This window comes from Mchenga conophoros, linkage group LG11, assembly GCF_057382185.1.
Source record: "Mchenga conophoros isolate Kocher_MC1m ecotype Shallow Benthic linkage group LG11, M_conophoros_male_GT1.1, whole genome shotgun sequence".
NCBI classification, from domain to species: domain Eukaryota; kingdom Metazoa; phylum Chordata; class Actinopteri; order Cichliformes; family Cichlidae; genus Mchenga; species Mchenga conophoros.
In genome coordinates, this window is record NC_140536.1 from 7,629,339 (window position 1) to 7,646,156 (window position 16,818).

A 16,818-nucleotide genomic window follows, 5' to 3' on the forward strand; every position below is an offset into this window, starting at 1 on the left:
TTCCTTCTCGAGGTCGACTTCTTTTTTTCCCCTCTGTTGTACTTCAGTTAGTTCTGCTCTGGTGTGATGTTCGACTATGTAGCCCATTGATAACTTTGGCGGGAGACTACTGACCACACACATACATGTGTGCAGATATACATGGGTGAATCATTAGAAAAAAGCAAATGTGTGTAAATGTTTACAATCTGGTGGCCACATTATGTTGTAAACCTAATGAGCACCACAATTATAAAAGTGGATTTCAGAAACTATTCTATTATGGAAGTAAACTACTGATAATTGTAACAACACTACAGCTACATGTAGCTTCACTGCTATAAGAAAAAAGGGGCTATAACTCGTCCTCCAAATGCACTTTGTGAAACCTCTTTGTGTATCTCGACACATGGCTCAAGTTCAGCTATTTCTGTGTTAATTTTATGGAGGAAAAAGAAACTAGACAAAGTAGAGACACACTGACTGTCAATACTGTATTTCTATTCCCCTGATAGTCCACCTGGCCCCTGCTACTGCTGTGTGACTGGCCAGTCTGAGTCTCATTGTCATTAAAATGACAGCTTCAAACCAACCACGCAGGATGCTAGAACATCAACATGTCATGAGCAGGCAGAAAAGGAACTAAAACACAATTATGCACAAGGCTGGGGTTTGACTGCAAATGCACATTTTCAGGCACACACACACACACACCAGAGCTAGAATGTGTATATCGCACGCTGCAGTTGAGCACAGAGCTTCCGAGGCAGGGTGTATTCTTAGAACCCTAATATCCTGCTTCAGGATGAGCCATTCGCACACACACACACACAATCACTGAGGTTGGATCCCTGTGGTCATGCGGTCAACCCCTGGATCAGGCCCTTTATGAGTGAAGGACAGCTGAGGCATGATCCCTCTTGCCTCTGTCAGCATGCATCCCGAGCTGACTGACAGCAATATGCCAAAACACATGAACAGTTTCCGGGAAGCTCTGCATTAAGGTCTGTCACCTTCAGTGCCACTGAACAAAGCATGCAGAAATCCATGTTGCTTCCAACACAAAGATGCAGACAGATGAGAGGAAAAAATGATCCGCGCTGTATCTGTATGGCTATTTCAGCTTTAAAATGAAAAATAAAATGGAAGGGTTTAATGAGCTCATTTTGGGTGTTTGGGGAAGTACAGTGACATACACTGCACACTTTTAGCATTTACTCTTTCTAAGGAGTTTATATTATATTCTTTTTGTTTAATTCAAACCCTGCAGAAACACATCTTACTTATCCTCAGATATCTTGTTCCCAGAGTTGAGATTTTGTTTCTGGTAAATGCTGAACCCTTTGATTTAAAAAGTAACATGTTTAAAATTAGCTTAATCTGAATAAGATGCATAAGCAGTTCAGGAAACAAATACATGGATTATAGACTAAAGGGACAGTTTTGGCAACTTTACCCAAAATAATAACAATGTATCCCATTGGAACAATTCTACAACAAATTGACTGGATAGCTGTTCAAACTTTATTAAGACCAAAGTGTTGGCCCGTTTGTTCCTAAGGCAAACGGGCCAGCATCACTATCTCACTGTGCCAAAAAAGAGGAGGAAAATAAGTTGTGGTTTACTTGTTTGATTCCCTTGTGGTGAGTCCTAATACTCCCTTCTCTCTATCTTCTCCCCTTTTTTGCACACTACATTGGAGTCATATGCATAAATGGCCATAAAAAATGTATAGCTGGGCCCAGGCTGGGGTTTTCTCCCTCCTAATCTCCCTAAACCTCTAACTGCAGGCCGACGAATACAAGTGTTGTGGTACAATCTTCTCACAGAGTGGAGGGCCTGAGAATAACATCACAGAGGCCACAGATATTTATGGAATGAACCACAGGCTGTACACAGAAGTCAGCAGACACCACAACACAGCACACAAGATGCTGTATACAGCTCCCTGCTCATAGGCAAGACGCTGCCAGCTAAACAAAGTGCAATGCTGTCGTCAAAAGCTTATCAATGACATAGTCAATAGATCTGCGGGGACAGAAAGAGGTATATAGGTTAAAAATCCTGTACTTTAATAAGCATTTACATTACTTTTCTTTGCAATAATCTGTTCAATCGCCTATTGTTGGACAGAAAAAGGATTTCTGGTCGTCAGCTGTGACACTGTGGAGTAAACCCTTAAGTCAACGATCACCATCATAGTTTGATGCTTGAACACAGTGATCAGCTACTCTGAATCACAGATCAAGAATCAAACCCAGTGCGTCAAATCTAGTGTCCTCTGCTCTACGTTCAAAACATCAGCTCTGCAAACACAAAGCAAATCTTCCCATCTCATTTACAGTTTTACAGGCAAACAGAATTTTCTTCCTTTTCATCATATCAACTATGTGTATCTGATGTGTTTGTGATAGCGTCTGAGAGTTAGAGAAATTCTTCCATGACCCCAGTTGCAACAGCAAATACTGAGAAATAATTATCTAAAAGCAAAAAAGAAAATGGGGGGAAATAATCGAGAAAAAGCTGCAGCTTCAGTGGCTGAATCTAAACTTCCTGTTCACATTACAACATGTTGTCTGAGAACTGTTTCGGCGTGAGACCCTCATCCTACTCCCAAGTCTCATTTGTCGACTCTATGCAGGCTATCCTGTCAGATTCAAAGCATAAATTCTGAGGCGAACTTTAATAAAAGGGGGCGTATGATTTACTCTAGGTAGTGTCTGTCCCCATTTTTAAAACAATTTGATGCTGCATTAATTCTAAACGTCAAGGCAATGTGAAATATGTCCTCTGCATTTACCAGCACCAGGTGTTTCATTTGCCGGAATGACAAAAAAAATGTTTATTCTGGCTGACCCTCCAATCCCCGCTTATTTTATCTTTTTTTTTTCTTGAGAAGCGAGAAAGAGAGCGAATAGATGTATATCTGAAGTAAGAGTGCAGAAAAGAGATCAAAGAACAAAATGGAGCTACATGATTTAGTTTCATGTCTAACAATTTCAATTACACTGTCTCATTCCTCTGCCTTTAAGGCCCAAACAGAACACCAGTGCTGTTGTTTCACACCATCAGCCACTTCACATACGTTTGCCTGCAGGGTGGATCTGCTGTAAGAATCTTCTGTTGGTTGGCTGCAGTTCAGCATGCTCACACGGATCAGTGGCATTTCCCTTTTACGTCGATAACAGCCTAGACTGACCACTATTGATTACTGAAGTACACCATAATGATTGATCGTCCGCATTTAATGCATTATAACAGAATGCAGATAATCACGGAGTATCAAAAGGAATTGGTATAAAAACATGTATTTAAACCAGTCATAAAAGAAGCAGCAATGACATCAATATACACACATGAACTAACTAAAACATCAAAACAGCTACTTAGCCCAAAAAAAAGACCAGTGCAATTAAAGAGATTTAGTGAGTTGGTTTGGCTTTTGCCCACAGTTCAGTGTTAATAACATACTGAAATTTTTCAAAAAAAAAAATAGGAGTGAAGAGTGTATACTAGGAAAAGATGATCCAGTATATTTTTAAATCCTAAAACTAAAGATGAAAATAGATCAAAGAGAACTTTGATTCACATGGTCACGTCTGGCTGGGCAATCCCCAGACACCGTTTTTACATTCTAAAATCGTGCTCTGTGTAGAGATAAACTTTAACAGCAGGGACTAATTATACCTAAGCTTCCTTAAACAGCAACAGAATTTAGGTGCATAAAAGGTCGCCTCTTATGAAAGCACCTGATTGTTTAGGTAGGTCAATGGAGGTGTCTAAAAGAATCATGATAAAGAGTCCTCTTATTCTGGCGAGATATTACGATTACTGCCATTGTAGCTTCTGAACCGAGTTCATCATTAAACCTCCGCAGCAGCCAGGGAGTTTTTAAATGAACTTAGTGTATATAAGAGTAGGTCCTGGGTGTCACTGTGTGTGGCCTGAGAAGCTCCTCTCCGCTGCGGCAGCGAAGCAAAGCTGGAGCACTTTTCGCTGGTGTAAACAAACGGGGAAATGGGGCACTTGGCAGCCGACTAAAGTGAGTGATGAGGCAAGTGTGCGCTGAAGCATCTAATGAATCATTTACTGGGAATGTTGGGTTTTATGAGCAAAAGACAGATGAGGAGGAAGACAAGAAAGAAGGAGACCAGCTGAGAGCATCGAAAAAGAATTACTTTTTTATGAAAAGAAAAGAAAGTTGGTGAGCTGCAGCTGTCATGGAGACACCTGAGAAGATCGGTCAATGTTTTAACCCAACGTGAGGACGAGATTAGAATACATAAAAATAATCCTTCTGCTAGCGCAGCACCAGCAGCATATGAACCTCGCTGAATTTACTGAGGTGGCTGCTGACGCTGTGACAGGTTTGCACCTTTGAACAGAGCTGTTGTACTGAAGGCCTATAAGCGGTCATATACTCATACGCTACATTTTTACACCTCCAAGGAGAAACAGAATCGCTACTTCTGCTTCTACAACTGAGTGAACAAATATCCAGAGCAGTGAGTGAAATCGCTCTTTATTATAGGACATACACAAAATATCTTGGAATTGTAAAACTTTTTTTTCCCCTCTTTGGCAACTTGTATTCCTTTATCACTTTATTCACACACTCCCATCCATGGAAAGGATGCTACTGTGGGAGATGGGTGCATATAATGTTCTGCCAGGGAATTTTATTAGTAACAGGCAACATCCTGGCTTCACTGGGCTGAGTTTATCTGTGGAGGGGAGATCCCCATCACAACCACTTATTAGGACATATATGTGGCTTTAACCAGGCAGCCATTCAACAGCAATAAGGAGCTGGGTTACTGACCACAAGTGACTGGGAGTGGGACCATTTTAACCAACACCGAAGCAACCGAGAGAAAACGGAAGACAGGAAGGAAATAACAAATACACATAGAAACACAAGGGAAAAGAGAGACATTCAGCAGAAGACGGTAGCATGAAGAAATGTCATGTTCTGGAAACTCCGTGTGGAAGAAAAAGAGACAGGAGTACATCATGTCCATTGATACAGCCACATCATGCTAACTAGATTCTGTATCACCGCTCACGCACAGCTTTCCCTGCCGTTACTGTAGAAACACGAGCGTCTGCACAGATCAAAACAAACAAACAAAAAAAAAAATGTGGCAGCTGGATGCTTCATAACTCTCCTTTGGAAAGAGCATGAGGTAAATGAATATGTGATGGAATCTAGAGCTGTGTCCTCGAGATGTGGGGGTGGTGGGAAATACGCAGGATATTTTAAGTCTCAAACACATGAGATGTGCAGACACACAAATGGAGAAGGCAAATAATATTTAAATTGCTTCGGTGCAAAATTTTAAAAGTTTCATTTAACAACAACAAGGAGCAAATATTAAGCGTTTTCCTGTCTGATAAATGAGGAGAGCTTCTTTGTCTCTTTCTATATTCTCAAAGTAAAAAATGAGTCATAAAAACACAAATGAAAGCCATGTGTAGCCATAGTGAGACTTTAAAGATTAGCCCTCTTTCAGTCAGGGATGTCTGGTTGCCCTTTCAGATTTGCCAAATAATCTGACAATCATGTATGTTTTGTAATTTAAAATATGAATTTACTTCATTTGTTTTTTAATTTAATATTATGTTAAAAGACAAATTATCTTGGTATTTCAAAGCTGTTCCCCAGCATAGAAGAACCTTTCAATACTATGTTCCCTGAGTTCTAAAAAACATCTCAGTGGAAAAAGGGGAGTGAAAGATAGAAAGAGAGAAAAATGGGAGCAGGGAGTGAAAGATATGAAATTTTACAGAGACACAAACCACAACAAAGTGAGGGTTGAAAGTGTGCTGGACATTCCCCGGGCTGGTGCTCGTACTTGGAAAAAGACGGCCTTTTCAAGACAGGAAAATGATTACAGCTGTGTAAATTGACAGCGGCCTTGTAGCTGAAGATGAAGAGGGCGAAAGACGGGAAGCCTGCAGCCCCGTCATAACTCCAGCTTGGTCTACAAACTGCTGGGGGTCGACTCCTTCGGGGGGGGGGGGAAGAAAAACATCACACGATCAAATTAAATGGTGTTAATTGCTGCCAAATCAGCCTGGTGGTGGCTATCAACTTAGCTTAACAGCATTCCAGTCAAACGCGTTTGTTTTTCCATCTCTGCGTAAATGCTAAATGCACACCGTGCTGTGAACGCGGAGAAGCTGAAAGGCACTGAAGTGTGTTGGAGCTTAAGTAAAACATCAAGATAAGCTCCATCAAGATGTTTACACAGTTTCACTATTTTAGCTCGCACTCTTCTCTCTTCTCACGTCTCGTCTCCTAGGGTGGCATTACAGTAAATCTTGGTTTTAGACATTGTGAGGCAATCATTTCAAGTACAGTAGACAATAACAGCATAGCTACTTAGATCAGTCATTCAATTGTGACAACAGATGTGATTAGTGGTAGACTTTAAACAGAATTGCAGCAAATGGCTACTGGGACTCACAGACATATTTCTTCCTATAGCCACAGTTTGTTAGAGATTGTAAACACACTTTGGTTTGCATGATTATAGACTCTCCCTATGACTTTCTCTATGCAACCTGGGGGAGCACACGCAGTAGGATTCGGCACAGATAAATCGCAATATTATGTCAACAAGTCTTTGATCTCAGGGTTATCAATCATGTGACTCATAAGTGTGATCATTCTAAATTGGAGGGCAGATGTGAACAGTGAAGGTGGTGAAGATAATGCCTGGTTAGGAATGGAAGAATGAAAACAGAGAGTGGCTCAATGTAATTCCTGGGTTTTGCTGAAGAGAGGGAAGTGGTGGCTCTTGGCTTCTGTCTGCAGAAGTTAGAAGACAACTGGATGTGGGTGTGTTTGCAGCATACAAACATACCATGCCTGCTGCTAGTGTTTGTCACATAGTATGCCTATATATTTGTGTACCCTGCACATCTGGGTGGGAAGTCATGCAGAAGGTGATCGCCTCTGTGACTGTATGTGCCCCCCCTTTGACAGCATGCAGTATGTCCACGTCTGTGTGTGTGTGTGTGTGTCCATGTCTGCCTGGGTTAGGGTGGAGCATCGTGCGATGGAATCTGGTGTCTGTGAGCAAATGTGGGCACTGCAGCCACAGAGCCACCAGTCCTCTAACTACTAGAGGTAAAACATTACTGGCCAGTATGGGCTGAAATTGCATGGCTGGTCTAAATGGTTTTTCGGGTGAAAAACAGAGAAAAACTCCAGATTATTTTCCATGCCCACAAAGACATCATTTATCATCTGACAAGATAACAACATAGCCAACATGTCAACAAAATAAATCTATGCAAAGTTGCCACGGAAACTGAGCAGATACATCCCATTAGCTGTACTAACTTGTACCAAAACAAACAGCAAACATTTTAGCACTGCACACTGTGTGAATCTCATTATGCTGGTGATCGATATCGTTCTTGCTCCATTAGCTCAAATACAAAAGTGAGACTGTGAGGGAGACAGTTTGGAAACTTTGGGTGAAATGTGCACAGTGTAGGACAGAGTGCAGGATTTTGTACATTTGTGCTTTGGGTATCTTTAGGGCTAGGCCCTCTGAGACTCTATGCTTTTTGCAATCAACCTACTTGTGACACGTACTCCAAGCGAAAGTGGCAATGAAGCCTAAAATGGCCTCTCTTCTCCTTTTTTTAACCGCCTAACTTTTTCCTCATTTCAAATCAACTCACATCGCACTCGCAGCTGCACAAAGCATTAGGCACCACTTTTATCTCCCTCATTACATGTGTTTGCCAGCTCCATATCTGCCCATTCGCACAACTGCTCTCCCTCTCTCTTTCACACACATACGTGCTGCAGGGCTGTGGTTTTCAGGCAGCTATGACACAATCCAGATTCTTTTAGCTGCCTATAGCAGGGAAATGTGCTTTGTGCGGAGCTCTTTCCCTACCAAGTCCAGATTTTCCCTGCGTTGCAGCTTTGATCCACATGGCACGAGGGGCTTGTGTCAACAGTCTTGTGTTTCAGCTGGAGGCACGGCAGACCGCCAAGATGTCATTGAATTAATTTCAGGGACAGCTTTACCACTTAGAGGTGCTGTTACCCACCACATCCTCAACCCCCCCTCCAAGGTAGCCAGCATCCTGAGAGACAGGTGAGCACCCATATATATGTACATGGCTACCAAGCATGTAGTTCCAGGAGGTTTAATGCTGAAGTCGTATGTGTGCTTTAAAAGTATTACATGTTAATGTAATCTAAATTATTAAATTTAATGACAGGAAGGAAGTGGGAAATATTTGCCTAATAAAAGAAGGGGAGAAGAAATTCAAGTGACAAGAAACTGACTGAATTATAAAAAGAAGGAGAATCAGATACAAACATCCTCATAGCTGCTGTTTTAGAGTGATTGTGTAGCACTTAACTAACAAAATAATAAAAAATGAAATAAATAAATATTTCAAAAAAGATAAATGGATCATAAATTATAAAGGAGACTTGGTGGCAAGAGATTGGCTTACTGGTAGATGTCTTTTCGCAGCACAGTGCGGGTCAGCGGGTTATCAGCCTGAGGAGCCATACTGAGGGAGCCTAGCTTCAACACCAAGGTGTCTTCCTTCTTCATGTGGGAATCTACCAGGACACATACAAATACACAGAACACAAAATTAACCACTTACAAAGGAGAAGAAATGGTTTGATGCAGAAAAATATATATTGCTGATTTATAAAAACAAATGAAGTCAAAGCATATGATAATTGATACTGGCAGAATTCATTAGTGTTATTATTTTTACAGTAATAAAGGTTTTAATCAGACCTCATTATATATACTGTACTATTCTGTCTCATGTATCTTTGCATTCCGTTGTGGAGGCTCTATAATGTCTTTAAACAAAGTAATTCTCTAACCTGACCCAAGCTGTTTGTCTTGTGTCCCAGGGCAGAAGACCCTGATCACACTTGTGTTGATGTAGATGAGAGGAAGACATCGAGAGGTCAACGTGTGGCTTCTCATTGGCTGACCTGCTGATTTCCCACGCTCTCTGTAGCGTCTTGGTACCTTCGCCTGAAAATTTATGAAGCCAAAAGTACAGGTGATGTATTCAGAAGATCAAGGTTAGCTGGCCTCTTAAACTGCATCAAATTATTTAAATTGGCTTATTTTTTTCCAATATATTTCATCTATTAATGTTAAAACTGATTAAAAATCATCAGGATTTCAATTCCTGTGCCCAATACTTTTTATAACTATATTACAAAAGGCTACTTAAATGAAAAGACATTTGTTATGCTGTTTATTTCCCATATGGGCCCAGCGTTAACAAACTTCACAGTTATTAGAACTGACAGACATTTTTTGCTACCTGGAACACTCCTGCTACAGTGGCCAGTAAGGGACAGGACAGAACCACATCAAACGGCTGGGCTGTCAGCAGGATTTCTCTCAGGTACAGCGGCGAGCTGTCTGCCAGAGGATCAGTGGTCACCTGCTGATTGGCAATGGTAGCACTGCTGCGGGCTGGCCGCTCAGGCCGAGTGGTGAGTTTATGACGGACATTTTTGGTGATAGCTTGCGTGTAGGTGATTGACAGAAAGCCGTGCTGCTGGTGAGAGCCCTCCAGGACTTTAGCTGCCGTCTGGCCAGCGGTAAGACAGGACAAATCACACATGAGCGATATCACACAGGAGTCACACGCAAATAAAATTCATTGTTTATTGTTTTGACTAATTTTGTAGGTAAAGGTTAAACCAGAATAAAAATAAATGAATAACTTCTTGAGCTATTTTTCTCAGATCGCATTTTAATTTGAAATATTTTTTACCAAAAAAATTCAAGAGAATCACGTTGGAATCAATGATCTATTTAGTTTAGAGGATTAGATTTACACTTTCCCTTTCAATTTCTGAAAAACCTGACATCACTTTTTCAGATATAGCTCAAAAAGCATGCAAAGCTTCCATTTTATTACTTATTTGAAAAACAATTATGGGGTGAAAACAATTAAATACAGAGTACCTCTGAAAAAAGAAGTTTCATTCTAAATGTTTAATGATTAAAAGACAAGCTGATTGATTATAGGCATCAAGGTAAAGTGCTACAACATCCAGTAACAGTGGATTAAATAGCTGCTGACAAAAGGATTCATTAACTGATCATTTTCTAAGTTCTACACCCTTTTAGGAGACTTCCTATTAAACCTAAATAAATGCAAAGAGACCCAAATAGTGATGTTCAGACTATCTACCTGATCTATTCCTCAGAGACAAAGTGCTGTATGTGACTTTTTGTAGTTATTTTAATTACTTAAACTGTTTTTTTATCTGTTGTTGTTCATAGAACGTCAGTTTTGTACTGTGCTGGTTTAAAAGCATATTTAAAATTGATTTACATCAGAAGCCTTCGATTCTGAAACACCTCTGAGGAACATACAGAACTCTATTAAGCCACTGTTGATGGAGGAAAAAAAAGAAGAGCGGGATTCTTACAGGAGAGAAAAAGCCAGAGAAGTGGCTGAAAGACTCTTGCTTGCTGACGGGTCGAACCAACACAGTGCGTCTGTTCAGCTTGTCAGTGCAAGAAAGGACCACTCCTCCACAGCCGCCCGAGCTCCGAACACCCTCCTCCATACTGGAGGGAAGGAGAGAAAGGAGATGCAGAAAAGAACAGAGGAGAAGTCGTCACACAGAGAGGGCAGAAAAGATGAGGAAAAAAAGCTATAACTAGAAGAAGATAATTAAATATAGAATAAACTGATTAAACCCACAGGAAGCTGCTCCAGCTTGAACCAACTGAAGTATTACATTGTCATGGTCTTATACTATCCAGCAATAAAGATGTTGAAGCAACTGTTTAAGTTGTGTTTTGAATGAAAAGTACACAAGGTACCCAAAGCACTTTAAAAAAACGAAGATTCAAAAGTTTTCTTTGCTTTAATGTTTAATAATTTCAGTTTCTATTCATTATCATCTGTCTAAACTGCATAATTATGGTCAAATCTGTGCTAACTGACACATTTTCATTTGCTTGCCAGTATAAGACCATCACCAGAATGAAATTTGTCAACAAGAAAAGGGAATGCCCATGTTTTAGTCTCCTCCAGCAGACACAGAGAAGAAAGGCTCTCAATATTTTTCATTGGTTTGATTATTCAGCTAGTCAGAATCACTGGAGAGACAGGTGAGTGTTACACCATGAGCAAAATTTAATTCTGTGATTATATTTCCACCTGTTTTGATGTTATTAATGTGTTCATCATAGCCAAACACAATATTTTGTCATTTATCTTCCTTTAGTTTCCTGTCTCTCCAGCACGAGAAGAGATAAGTGACCTTGATTAGGAGCAATAAGATGGCGAGGCGCAGTATAAAGAGACCTAAGGCTGCCATAGCTGTTCTGAGATAGGCAGAGGCCTCACCACAGATGTCTCCTTGCACTGCAGAATGAGTCCTTCATAGGTGCCACAGTGCCAGACCTGCCCTGGCCTGGAGAGAGACACAAGGCCCATCTTAAAACAGTACCTGCGATTACTCGTGTTGCTGTGCCAGGGCCTGAAAATGTCTCATCAATGGCAAAATACAAAAGTGAACCACAGGCCGATGCTAACATTTTTATCAACCTTTGAGATACTAGAGTTACACACCCCTATAAATTTTATATACTAAGAATATTTGATCTTTTCATTTATTACTATAGCCATACATAAGAAGCAGAAACCACAAATAACATGAACGCAGACATAACAACACAACAATTACCATTCTCAATTTGCAGTACCACAAAAAAAAAAAAAAAAAAAAACATAAAAAACTACCCCAAATCTGGAGAATGTGAAACACACACAAACAGTATCAAATGGTGCACAATACATTATGGCAAAATGCTTCGCACAGTGGAAATGGTTCAATACCATCAGCATCTTTCCTTTTAGTAACCCTCTCACTCACCTTGCCCACCTCTCACTTCATTACACCCCATTAGTATACTGAGAGTTCAGCGAGAGAGGAATGGTCCCAGCGGTGAGTGTGTTTCTGTGTGTTCCCTGCATTGTTACATAGTGTGCATGTTCTTTCTTTGCACACTTGTGCGAATATATCTTTGTAATCTGCTCTCTCACTTGTGAGAGTAACTAATCGACACACGGACCCCCCACAGCTCCTCGTCTCTCTTTTCTCCCTCTAAGCTTCCATCCAGTCATCCTTCGCTGCCTCCTATTTGTAGAACAGCTGGAAGACATCAGCTCCAATTTGCGTGAGATGCTCAACAGAGTGAATAAGGGTGCACTGTATCTCGGGAGCATCTCTGTGCAACAGTTAAATGTACGTCTTTCCGACAACATGGCAAATAGCCTTACAGAGTCTACCACTCTGCCGCCTTTTTGCCTTCATCTCACTTCAGTTTCCCTCCTCAGCTTTATAATAAGTGAGCCCAGTACCGATGAGGTGCAACACCCACCTAATTTGTCCTCCCTACAGACTACTTCTGTCATTTTCTTTCCCTCCTGCTCACTTTTTCTGTCTAACTCCAATTTTGATACAATCACGAATTCAGTTATATATTTACCTCCCATATTTACTTGCCCTATCTAACTTTCCATTCATTTTCCAGCAGTGAGATAGCTAAGGCCAGATGAGGCATTTTCTCTGTCAAGCTGGATCTAATCTAACCCACTGCACACAAATAACCTGGGTTGGGTGATGAAATACCAAACAATTATCTGTTCAGAATGATTAATATGGACTCCACTGGATGTGGGCTCTCTAGTATTTGTGGATGACGGGGATTAGATTGGGCCCGCAGCCCAGAGGTCCTCCACTGTGTCCTAAACAGCCATGACTGTAACCTGGCTTGGATAATGAAGTGCTTCTGCCTGCCAGAACATTGTTCAGTGAAAGTGTGTTGGGACCATGTTGTTTAATTCACATTAAACTGAAATAACCTAGAAATGAGAAAATTGACTTATTATCTACTTAGGAAGGCATAGAGGTCTAGTAAAAAGATTAGGCTTGGCGCTGCCTCAGAAGCAATTAGACACACACCTGTGGAGAGCAGAACCGCACGATATAATGACCCAAAGCACCTTCACTCTCTAAAAATGTCTAACCGCTGACTTGGTCCTGGCTTAAACTGTTACTCAATACTGTACAGAACACATGTGGCCTGACGGAATATAAATTAACCAGCTACAGCAAAACAGGGAGGTCTGTGAGACGCCTGTTAGACAGTCAGGTTCACAGCCAAGGCAATCAACTCAGTCCCTCTTTGACCTGTAGTGACATGCCCAAGATCCAGATAAGATGATTTTAAAATCTGGCAAATCAGCATCGATAGCTATTATCATATCGATGGTGAGACCGTTGATTGCTAATGATGGGGTCCAGTACAGGCTCAGGGCCCATGAAGATCAATCTCTCTTTTGCTGTCTGGCTCGATCAGAGCATAAGACACTTACAGGGGTGTATCTACACCGACACTTATGAACACACACTGCAAAATACACACAAAAATAGTCTGCCCGCTGGATGCAACATGCAGCAGATCGCTGTTTCATTATCTCCTCAGACAGAGACGGGGGGAATTGCCTCCTGCTAAGCGGTCTCTTCCCAAAAGAACAAGACTTCAGGCACGTACAAAACATGCCTTTGGAACTGCTGAGTTTATCGCCGAGGTATGAGATCGTAGCACGGAGAGAGAAAACTAAGGATTTAGACACTGAAAATAACGTCCCTCTTCAATTAATGGGAGACACATGTATGTGGGGCATGGGAAAAAATCTGTACTTTCATTTCAAGCTGCTCTATGCTACAGTATTTTCTTTCATCATTTCAGAACCCAGAGCTAAATTAGCCCATTGTGACTGTAACTTGACATGGGGAGAGATTACCATAAAGATGCAGTGGAACGTCGCCCAGTGGTTTTCCTCCCCTAACAACGTGTTAATGTTTCTGTGAATCAATTCAGACACCGCAGACAGAAAGAAAATGACTGACGGACTGACTGAACTACCGCTCTGTGAGTCAGAGTTGGGCCGGCCCAGAATCCATTCCGCGCGTCTATCTAGTCAGTCGGTCCATCTGTCTGTTAGTCTGTGGTCAACACCACAACAGCTGTCTGGAAAGACAAGGACGTTGAGGCGATAATCCAGAAAATTATATGAGCAGAAGTGGGAACAGACCAAAGTGGCAGTACTGGTGGTAAAAGTGTGTGTGGGATTGCAAAAGCACAAGCGTAAGGGGGCTGCATGGTGTCCTGGTGGATAAATGTGGGATCCCAGGTTTTACTGCAGTTGAGTCTACATAAATTACTTACAACATTTACTACAAAAGCTTGCAGGCTAAAAATTTGTGGGGGGGAAAAACCTATACAGACCTATCCAGGGAAAAATCAACAAAGCTCCTTAGTAAGATGTCAACAACAGAACAGAACATCAGATATCCTTGCTGTAAGGTGCCGGGGGTTCAGGCTTTTCCTTTAATTTGCTCTGTCTCTTTACATGGGGTAGATCCCTTCGTACCTGCATATGTAGTGGTCGATGTTGAAGCTGCCAACTTTACATTTGATCTTTGTATAGACATCTTGGACATCCACAGAGGCACTCAGGTCTTCTAGTTCACTGATGACGCAGATCTCTGGCAGAAAGACAAAAACAAAAGAGAATATAATATAATAATAAAGACATACATTTACCAAGAAGCTCAAATTTGTATCAACTCTTAGTTTGCAATATTCTGTGGCCAGCCTAGCACTTCACAAACAGGCATTACAGCTGAACTTGGACTGCATGAGAGGAAGTTTAATCTGTGCGAGTGAATTTCATTAGCCTATCCAGGTCTTGCCTTTGGCCATAATCCTGCTGTGGTCAGTTCCTGCACAGTGGATGCTCAGTGTGTTTTTGAAGCTAGACCAGTGTTGCTGATCAAGACTGAAGCCACACAGATATACACACACACACACACACACACACCCAGAAAAATGTGCAAACGCATGCAGCATTTGTATTGGTATGCCTGGCTGTGTTTCAGTGCTCTGTTTGTATTTCAGAAGGCAAAGCATCTTCTCAGTTTAACACGATATCCAACTGGCCCCAGAACCCTCAATCTGTCTTAATGAGGAAAGAGAGGGTGAATGTGTATTTACACAATATTGAAAAGCCTGTGGACTCTTCTGTGTGTATTCCTAAGGTTGCATGTGTGTACCTCTGAGCACCTTGTGTGCAAACAAAATTCACCCACTGCAGGCAAAGTGAGTAAGGTTCATAGAAGGACTGATTAACTTTGTACTGAACCGAGCTTGTGAGCTTAACTGTTGAGTCGCTCTCATTGTTTCCACTGAGAAAGTTCCACAATCACAGACTAGCTTGGGAAATTGGACATTGTACATCTGAAACTATGGTTGCTGTTGTACTGTTGCCTTGTGGTAATTCTGAGAAATGTAGATGTTCCTAATAGCTTATTAATATTGAAACACAAGGCTTGTCAGCTTTATTGTGGATACCGCGTGGAAAAAAAGCCTCTCCCAAGTTGTTTGATACTCAAAAAGTCATAGTCTCCAACACAGTGCTGATATTGATATATGAGTTTTCTAAACCCACCCTGTGAGAGTACTGGAAACCCTTAGTCCCTTCATCTTAGAATGGCTCATCTTGAAAGGCAGAAAGTGTACCACTGATTTGTGCCTTCAGCAAAAGCCTCTAAACACTCACGCTTCAATTTCTACCTCTAAACTTCCAGCACATAAAAGCATAACATTATACCGGAAAACCAATACGTCTGGAACGGCTATTTTTCCATTTCTCTGGAAAGACAAGAATGTGATTTCCTTTGCAGCTGAAAAACATTACATCATAACAGTTTTTCGCAGTCTTGTATGTGGTTTATCTCCAAGAATGCATTTGTGATAACAAGCGTCTAAAAAAAAAAAAAAACTGCATGTGCACAATTGTTGCTTTCAATTAAATACTTAATGTGCTGCACACAGAAAATCCACGGGTAAGATCATTTTGCAACTCAGATGGCACATATTAAGCCAAAATCCAAAGTAATGCCTATTTAGGATGTCTTTAAATCAAACCATCTCTGTGAGGTCCTCAAAAACATTCCATTTCCACTATTAAAGACCTTAAGCTGGGTGATCTGGTTGGCAGATGCTAAATATTACAGCCACCAATTAAAGGTGAATCTAGCCTTTCATCGCCCCAGTAAATTTAAAGGGACAAAGAGGCAGTTCGCTTGGGATTCATCACCCATTTATTTATTTATCTTTCCCCTCCACCCCCCTCCTCTCCAGCTGCCTTTCCCTTCTTAGAGCTTAACATATGACTGAGAAAGCAGGCGGGCACCGATCCTTTTAAGTGTTAATATATAAAACCTTTGAATACTGTTTTGCTCTCATACACAGCAAAATGAAACTTTTATTTTTCTTTTCGCCTGTCCCGTTTGGTTCTTTTGCCATCAAACTGAAGCATTTTCATGAAAAACCTTCCCCCTCTTTTACACTTGTTTTATTGTATAATTTCGATAACATTTTAAGGAGCTTGGAAAGAAAAGCATCTGGACTCAGGGTAGTCCAGATGCTTAATCACCCTGCCTAATCACACAAGCCAAGGTGTAAAAACGGGTGTGGGTCACAATCAGCCAAGGTTTCGGGTGACCTAGCCCCACCCTATCATGTGACTTTCTGAGGTCAAATGGCCCACAATGTGAGTGGGCATTAAGGCATCTGAAAAGGGATCGCAAAACTGGATTATAGATGGCAGACAGTTGGTGTTGTAAACCACCGCCTCTGTTCAAAGATGGTCGTCTACAGTGGACATAGATGGCTTCTTTCACTCCCCTTTCAAACCATCTGTCCAAAATGTGAACATTGGCA

The 16,818-nt window shown here is 41.2% G+C and overlaps 1 protein-coding gene across 3 annotated transcripts in view; it reads right to left on the reverse strand.

The window, feature by feature from the left end:
* vps13b (vacuolar protein sorting 13 homolog B) overlaps positions 1–16,818 on the reverse strand; it is a 297,571-nt gene that overhangs the window by 119,517 nt on the left and 161,236 nt on the right. For 2 of the 3 annotated variants that reach the window (XM_085290668.1, XM_085290667.1), the window contains 5 exons: positions 14,465–14,579; positions 10,440–10,581; positions 9,317–9,589; positions 8,862–9,018; positions 8,471–8,582 (listed from right to left, as the gene is read on the reverse strand). In XM_085290668.1, coding sequence (XP_085146794.1) covers positions 8,471–8,582; positions 8,862–9,018; positions 9,317–9,589; positions 10,440–10,581; positions 14,465–14,579 — 799 coding nt within the window. Of the gene's footprint in view, positions 1–8,470; positions 8,583–8,861; positions 9,019–9,316; positions 9,590–10,439; positions 10,582–11,368; positions 11,436–14,464; positions 14,580–16,818 lie in introns of all 3 variants that reach the window. The other variant, XM_085290669.1, reaches the window with a different exon arrangement.